This window comes from Anarhichas minor, unplaced genomic scaffold (genome assembly GCF_050575085.1).
Source record: "Anarhichas minor isolate MPS153535 unplaced genomic scaffold, ASM5057508v1 ptg000028l, whole genome shotgun sequence".
Taxonomy (NCBI): domain Eukaryota; kingdom Metazoa; phylum Chordata; class Actinopteri; order Perciformes; family Anarhichadidae; genus Anarhichas; species Anarhichas minor.
The window spans coordinates 534,707-543,813 of record NW_027466474.1 but is presented as its reverse complement, the minus strand read 5'-3'; the positions used below and the strand labels follow the sequence as shown (position 1 = coordinate 543,813).

Sequence of the window (9,107 nt, the reverse complement as noted above, 5' to 3'; positions counted from 1 at the left end):
TCCCATGTTACTTTGGTGTATACTTTCACCACTTTAGCAAATTATGCAAATTAAGACTTTACCGGGACATTTTCATTCAGCTACCCAGATAGCTGTTAACACCATACATCACGTGAGACAAGCTCACACGTGCAACTCTTGTTGCTCTGCCATCTTGGCAGTAGTTTGAACATCATGTCAGTTGCCTCTCTCCAACAGTGTGGAAAGGGCTTTCATGGATTTTGATTGCTGGATTTCTTTGGGATGAGTGTTGTTGCTTTTTCCCATCAATACCTGCAGTGCATCTTTCTGCTAGTATTCAATAACGCTGCAGAGAGGAATTTCACTTTATTCATTGGCAATATGGTAGAATAACATTTATCATTAAGTGCAAACTAACCCTTGGCTGAGTGTGTCCAAGTTGACCGACTAAGTAGCTGCTTTTAAATGATTGTATGTCAGTTTGGAGTGCAGCACTTGACCTACAGAACACTACACTGCTCTATTTTCACTGAGTGGGACAGTGTGGGGGGACATAGGGGGGCTGTCAGGAAAGGTCCAGGTCATAATGCTTGCCTATGTGTCTGTGGTGTGTGTCTTTACATATATTGTGTCATAACAGTCAAAAAACAAAAGTCACCTTTTGTCCGTGTGTGTTATCGTGTGAGAATATGTAAGTAAGTTCTGCTGCAGAGCACTCTGGGAACTGGGGAGGGTTTTCTAACACAAACACACAGAGGCAAGGACTACCCTGACACACTAATGCGGGTGCAGAGGGGTTAAAAAAACAGCCGAGTGAATGCCCGGCAAGGACACGAGAAAATAACCCACAAAACTCTCGAGAGCACGCTGTTTACGACAGCATGAAAAGTAGAACCCATGCTCTGGCTCAGATGTCAGAGACACAGACTATTTCTGTACATGCTTTGACGTGAGAAAAAAAAATGTCTGTGCTCATGCATTTTTTAAAGATTGTCTCTACTTTAACTAGTTTTTTATGTCATTGAGGACAATTTAAGCAGCAAAAGTTTCATACAATCACAGTAAAGTAGGGATTTACAAATGACGTGCTGTCATTTCTCGAGCCAAAATTCAATACAAGCCAAAATTTGTAATCAATGACTGAAAATTGTGCTCATTTCCTTCGAACTAAGACATTATTAATCAAAGCTTAAATATTTGCCAAATAAATGCTTTTATTGACCTCCTTCTGATGCTCAAACATCGTCAACAATTTAAGAAGAAAGTAAAAAATAAATAAATACAGTGAAAATGGTTACAGCTTAAGGCGTTAAATTGAAAATAAAGAGTGCGTATAAAACAGAATAACACCATCTGACTTCTCATCTTAAAGTTCATCAGTTTATAAAGTACAGACACAATGCAAAGCTGTTTCCATAATAATATCTTGAAAATGTTGAAAACTTCATTAGACTGTACACAAGATTAAATAAGAATTCATTAGAATGGAAAGTCAGCGAATGTGTCGTCCCAATCTAGCCAAGTGGATCTGGGTTGTGGCTTCTTAGCTACATTAAGAGCCTTTATCCACAACTTACTCCTGCACCACACTTGAGGAGTGCATTCCAGTATCATTGAGTGCATTCCAGTCATACACAAAGCAAATTACACTTAATGCGAGGCCTCAGGAGGAGCAACGTTATAACTGCAGCATATTCTGTACACGATGATGGCCGAAAGAATTATTTCACCTTGATGAGTTAAATTATAGCGTCTCTCAGGCTCTGATGCAAATGACTGGTTTCCATTACGCAAAAGAAGCTTTCTATCACACAGTTATTAACACCACCACAGTGCTATTTTAAAAGGGTCGTGCCATTTATAATAAGTCCTTCATTAGCGATGTGATAATTGTTACTTTACGAATAATTAGAGAAAGAACTCTCTAATTATTCATTAATCTTGTTAATTTTTTCAATATTTCACGGTAAAATGATATGGTCGTGACGATTAGGACCAGTTTCACTTGACACCATTATGCTCACATTTTCTTGTGATAGTTCATATTAAAGAACTTGCAAATGACATTACATGATGACATCAGAGCCACTTAGAAAATGTAAGTGGATTAAGCTCCAGTGTCTTGTAAAAGGACATTAAGTCACAGAGATCAAGGCGTTATTCTACTTTATCTGTGTCGCATTATTGAGGTCACTTGACTCTCATCACACATTCATTGTGATGATTTTGATCCCGTGAGCGTTGACGTAGGTGAGGAGGACCTTCGCCCGCCTCTCAATTACATCGATGAGCTTGTCGATGCCCTGTCGGCCGCCCTGGCTCTCCCAGTATGTCTGGTCCAGGAACAGAGACTGGAGGAGCTTCTCCCTCAGCCTCTTGTTCTTCAGCACCAACACCGCCTGCTCTGGCAGCCTGGGGAGACAGAGAGTGAGTCAGGAAGGGCAAGTATAATCAAATTGGAGTTTTAGTTTCAGGCACATGTCTCAGAGGAAGAGCTGCTCTTGGCTGGGAGTAGAAATAATTTGATCCATTCTCAATGTGCAAAGCTACCCTGTTATTATGGGTGTACCAACATGCTGAACATGGTAGGTATGAACCCTCAGGCAAGAGTGCAGCAAACAACACAAGCTGTAGGAATAGAACAACAAGGGCATAGGTGCACAGCTATGCAGCAACTTCCAAAAAATAAAATACTCAATCAGATCAGCATTAGTTGTCTCTGAGGACGTTCGTACAACTACATTAAAGTGACAGCATTAAAGTTAGTAAGCATGGTATTTTGTGTGACATTTTAAAGTGGGTAAAGGCTCCACTCATATACATGAAATATCAGCAGAGATAGAAAACAATGTACATATACACATATATATCATGTGAAGCTGTGCCGCACTGGCTTGGAGCTGACTGCTATCCTATGTACTTAGGCTGGTAGATGGTTGTTAGTGAACTAAAGTGTATTTGCTGCTTGAATCAGAGACAGGTTTGTGCCTTGCCTCGCTAAATTTTGAATGGATTTCATTATTCCCTGCAGAGGCGTTTTGCCTCAGAGAAATGTTTGTATATCAAAAATGAAAAACCACATCAGAGAGAGAGAGGGGGGGTACATGGCCAAGACTTTGAAGATGACTGGAGAAGAGCCATGGAGAGATTGCTAAGTGGTTGCTGACTATGTTTATGTTTTCAAGCTGCTCTGAACTTCCAAGAAACTGTGATACTGCATGTTGTATATGGAATAAAATGTCAAACTTTGATAAAAATCAAAAGGATAAAACCATCTCAGATCTACAAAGAATTCAACATGAGATAAAAAAAAAAGATCGATCATCGAATGACGTCCTGTCATCTTGCAGCGTGAAGTCATCTAATAGCAGCTTAGACTTACGTTGCCTTTATATCCCATTTGGCAGAATAGAAGCTACATATTTGATGTGGATCACAAGGATCCATGTTTGGGGAGACACACAAACAAAACTTGCCAAACAAAAGTCTCTCTTCTGTCCCCCCACTGGTATCACGGTATCACAGTGATTCATCGATCAAAAGATGGATGAAAAGAAAGCAACGTTTTGGCAGTGTGGTTTTCAATCACAGATCCACACAGACTGGTGGGGGATGAACAGAAAGAACATTATTACGCCCCAGAGATTCAAATCCAAAGGAAATATTTACTTTATTGAGCCAGATCTAAATATTTTTTGCAATAATATGAGGTTTAAATGATCAAAGCGGGATTAGAAAAAGTTTTTGTTTGTAAAAAACTGCTTCATGCATGTGTTTGCAGAATATTGTGTGCAAAATATTAATTTCAAAGTTGCTCCAGAAGCCTTGCAGAGACTCAACACACTCCTGTCAGATATGAAAATGAGTTTTTTCAGCTTTTTTTTTTCAACCATGTTGTAAAAACTTACTAAAAACATCCCAAGAAAGACAACAATCACTTGTGCTCCGACAAAATCCTTGCAGTGGACAGTTTCAATCATTTAACACATAGCCTTATATTTTGTAAAAAGGAAAACATTGATGAATCTGACAAAAGTCCATATTTTGATGACATTTGTGTGTACAAACTGTCATGAATGAGGCCCATTGTTTGAGGAAATATACATTGCTTTTCCACATGTCAGTTGTTGATGTTTGAAGCACACACAGCAAACTAAATATGAGTGAAACGTAATCTATTTCCTATATGCAGTATTTATCACATAATTAATGTTTTTGTCATCCAAACTTACTCTTTGATTCCTTCCAGGAGCCTGAAGTCCAGGTTGTCCTCATTGCGGTCGAAGAACCCCTTGTTGTTGGTAAAGACCAGGTGTCTGGGGTCGTGGCCCCTGTGGATGATGTTTGCCAGCTGTATGTGGTTTTGGTCCCCACATTCAGCGTTGTGTTTCACACACACGTCCTCCTGCCTGGGCCTGAATCCACAGCAGCTCGGATCCAGACGGTTGTGAATCTGAAAGAGAAGGTTAAATAAATCAATAAATCAATCACAGTTGTGATTGATTTATGAGTTTTCACATTGGTATTCATGGAGTTTTTCTCTTTTTTTAAGTGTTGGATGACTTATTTTGCAATATTGACTGGATCCCTTTTACATTATCTTACGGACAACATCATGATTTTGTTAGGGGATCAAATAAATGCAATTGTCTTACAGAGAAAAACTAAACGCATCCAGCAGGATGGTTTTTGTAGTGCATCTTTGGTATGAACGCTGTTTATTTGATTAGATATTGACATCAATTAGAGTGACAGGACAGCACAGCGGACTGTTGATGGCAACTCTGGTTATATTTCGTAAATTTATACAAAAACTGTCATATCACATAAAATATGAAAAGGAGGATTTGATGACGTTGCCTTATTTATGGAAGGATAACCTCTAAAGTCTAAAGAGATTAAAATCATCACCAAGACAATCATAAACAGAAGTTAAGTTATCTATTGAGGCCCTAACTTCAGAAATATTCATAGATGTTTTTTTTTGTGAAGAAGGGTTTTCTCAACACACAGAAGAGTTCAACATTAGCTTCTGTATTCAAAGATGTTTTTTGTCACCTGGGCAAGTTTGGTTGTTTTATTATTCATTATGAAAAATCCAATATAATAACGTCATTATATTCAGGTCACTTGTGTCTTAGACAATATGTGTTATGTGTCCAATCTGTATGAAATCTGTTTTTCTTAACTGCACAATATGAATTTCTCTTTACTTATTTATGAATCTATTCATGAGGAACTTCAAATAAAGAACACAGATACATAATGAAAGCTGTGGCACTATGACCGCAATGGCGGATTTAATAGTTCTAAAGGTATCCAAACTATTGGAATAAAAGTATATATTTTCCATTTCCTCATTCTGTTACTTGGGATGAATTTTAAAGAATTCTTAGGAGATGTGTACCCAATGCCAAAATCTGATCAGAGAGCCGGGCCTTCCACACAGGAAACAAGACATCTGTTTGGCCAAAAACAGGATGTTTGCAAAAGTCATTCATGAAGCATTTTTGGAATTCGATAAAGAGTGGCTCTAACTGCACAAAAGCAAACAGAAGGACAGGGAAGCTGCTTTTTGTTCACATTCAGAGAAATGTGGAATTTATAAATCAGTCTTCCATTATGATGGTTTTCAAACAGCTTCTGTTACCTGTAACAAGAAGTCAAACAGAGCCAGTTTACTCCACTCATAGTGATGAACTGTGGAGCAGCCAGAGTCCGGCTTTGGGTTGATGTTTTTATGCCAACATCTCTGTTTCAGGGAGCTCTGGTACTCCCCCCATGTTAACCTCGTGGTGGACCAGCCTGCAGCACGGCCTTCTGGGTAGAGAGATGCGTCCCATAACACCACTGGACAGGGCTGGCCATCTAAAGAGGGGGGATAAAAGGATTACATGGCCAAGTTTCAGCAACTGTTCCGTCTCAGTGACTATTTAAAAAAAAAATGTTGTATCCAGGAAAAGCTTACTGAGCAACGGATACTGCACACTTCATCGGTGGTTAACATATACACACTTGCACAGCATGACCTCATTGTTTACCTTGGTTACTTTAGCAGATCAAAACTGGACTACCATTAATGGCGCTAGGGATATTTAGAAATATTTCTATTCTTTAATTTTGCAAAGCATTCATTTTAAACAGTTGCACCCCAAAATAAAAAAAACATAACATTTCCTCTGTCGTGCTATATTTATCAATCTGGACTGATTTTGTGTCAGTTGCCAAGTTATATAGTTCCTACATGAAACTGCTCACAACAGGGTCTGTGGATTATCTTGAGTGATGATTGGTCATGATTTCTGTAAAGAGACACTGCTGTTGAGTTGTCACCACAATGTATTTTATTGGCGCTTTGAGCAACACAAGCCGAGTGCCATCTAGTTCCATTATATACGAGATAAGGCAGACATCTCTACAGCTGGTATCTCTAAAACAATCTAGCCTGAAACATAGCACTACAAGTAAGAGGAAACCATTTTTATTTTGGGGTGAACCGTCCATTTAAATCAGTGTTTGAAGAAATCACTAACAAATCAGACTCCCAGAAACAGGATGTTGTGTTATCTGACTCACAGTGGAAAAGTTTCTTGTTTCCTTTGTAGGCGTAAAAACAGACACAGATGTTAGGCAAAGATGGAATATCGGTGGAGTGAAGAAGAAAGGAAAGTGGACAGCGGCTCTATGTCTCCTGCTGTGTTTGTGCCCCTAACTTCCTAAATGCACACCTTGTAAGAGTGTGCTGCCATTCTCAAAGTTCTGGTAGAAGTTTGAATTTATACCTAAAACAACCTGTTTTATTGCAGTAGTATTCTGCCATGGAAATATGTGCATATTGTGTATTGATGCGTTTGTTCCTGAATATGTCTGGACTGGCTCTGATCTCGAAATAGTCCTGACTCATGTGGTCCTGACAACAGTCCTGCTCACACAATGTGCAGAGTCTCTTGCTCAAAAGCACATGGCTGTTTGATCTTCAGCACCCATCTCTCTCAACACTTGACTCCAGAGCTTTAAGAGATTTAATGGATCCTTCATTTAATGTGTGCATGACATTCAGTGACTCAAGGGTTGAAACACATTCAAACGGTTTGTACTGTACCACTCTGCATTTGAATGGCTTTGCCTTCAAAATACCCCAAAGGAAACGTATCAAGTTAGAAATTACATTTATTTTCCTCAGATATATCCATCCCACCTCCCTACTGCTCTATCTTTCTTTGTTTCGGTCAGCAAATGGGGGATTTTGTCCTGGTGTCTGTGAACATACCGTATAAGAAGCTGAACCTTCTGCTTACGGCTGGCAATGTCCTATTGAGCCCCAGCACCCTGTCCAGATGAAAGGCAAAGACCTCAGTGGTGTCCACGGGGCTGCTGATAACTCCACACTGCCCTCCACATACATTGCTCCGTTGTGTGTGTTGCAGGTTGGTCGTTGAAACGCTTGTCTCGCCCTCAAATACCAGAAGTGATGGAGAGTATCTACGAGAAACTTCTTTGATGCGCAAAACTTTGGCATCCGCGAGAAAGCGCATGTCTTTCACGTCATGTGGGCTGAGCCACGGCGGTGCCGTCTGGCTGTATATTCGTATAGAACTGATGTGAGAGTCTGCCTGTGCGTCCGTATGGATTATTTCCAAAGATTTGTAATACACATCCCTCGTTTCTCCCCGTGAAGTATTGGATGCAAATTCGCGCTTAGTTTGGCCAGCGTCCCGCTCCAAAGTGCCAAGTTTATTCTGCGTAAAAGCTGAATAAGCCTCATCCTTATTCCTCCTCACTTTTCTCCTCAGTTTTGGTCTGATTGTACCCCGAATATGTGCTGGTTTTAAGCGCTTAGACTTAAGCGTTATGTACACCACGTTGGACCGTGTCGGGACCACAAAGCTCGCACCGGTCTGCAAATCCACAGAGTCTGTAATATCCAAATTATACAATCCACGGGTGTGCCGGTACTTCTCTCTCTCAATCCTTCTGTCCCGGTGCTGCTGCGAGTATCCGACTTGTGAACCCACCACCAACAAATAAACAACACATGCGCTCGCAATTATCAAACTCCTGTTTGAAAGAGGGCACCTCCGAAAGCTGCTGGTCAGTCTTAGACAAGGGAAGAACAGCCAGTGAAAGCGAGACTTCCCCATTAGAACTTATGTTATTATCATGGTTGACTGTCTTTTTCGAGCCAAACTCAAACTAGGGAGGAGCACACAGCTCCCGAAACTCATTTTGGAAGGAAGGATGTGTGGCCACTAGTGCACGAATACGACTCCGTATTTATGGGATGGACGGGTTGGGAAACCACCCTCCAACCCAACGTAAGACTACTCGAAGGTTTTGTTTTTTTCATGTCTTCTTTTAGTTATTGCTTTAATCCTCTGACATATACAGCCTGATGAGCACAGAGGGGCTTTTATATCGAACTTCATTACATTTTCTGCAAACGTACTCAAGATATAAAAAGTAGCAAATAACGTTGCCATATACCCTAATATTGTGGAAATCCTCCCACGCAACTTTTTCAGCATGAATAGGAATATTAGGGAAATCATAGCCGTTTTGTATTTTTTAATAGCCTAATTATTGTTTTTACTGAAACAAAAAAAATAAAACTCCTAGCTGTTGCTAAAATGTCACACGAATCGTAGACTTTATGGTCATATTGTTTGATTAAATCAAAATACAGAGTTTTGAGGTGAAGGTCATTATTTAAGTTGAAGTGCTAAGAACATTTGGTCCATAATGCATCACGCGTTTTAGGCGACATCTGCTGGTCCTTAATTCTTAATTGGCTGGGTGCAAACTAACTTGGGACATAATAGAAAAGAATAGAATAGAATAGAAATGTGAAAATGGAAACAGTTAACAGCAGGAAACAAACATTTCCTCCGGTGTAAGGGAGATGCAGGCTGTAGGCAGCAGCTACAGGATTTCCTGACCCCAATACCAACATCTTTAAATATAGAACTATTGTGTTGTGGCCTATAAATACTACTGATGTCCAGATGAGTGCTGTCCTCCTCAGTCAGGCAAATTAGTCGTTAAACCTGCAGAGGTGAAGGAAGTACTTAGACCTTAAAGTCAGGCATTACATTTTTTACTTAAGCGTTAAAACATGTATTTAAAGTGCCATGTTACTTTATATACTG

At 39.9% G+C, this 9,107-nt stretch overlaps 1 protein-coding gene across 1 annotated transcript; it reads right to left on the bottom strand.

The window, feature by feature from the left end:
* Positions 1-1,295: 1,295 nt before the first annotated feature.
* Positions 1,296-8,102, bottom strand: gask1b (golgi associated kinase 1B). The gene is made up of 4 exons (XM_076103951.1): positions 7,232-8,102; positions 5,612-5,829; positions 4,194-4,414; positions 1,296-2,373 (listed from the first exon to the last, which is right to left on the bottom strand). Exons 1-4 carry the CDS (start codon positions 8,100-8,102, stop codon positions 2,166-2,168), a joined length of 1,518 nt encoding a protein of 505 aa, XP_075960066.1. The 3' UTR covers positions 1,296-2,165.
* Positions 8,103-9,107: the final 1,005 nt, after the last annotated feature.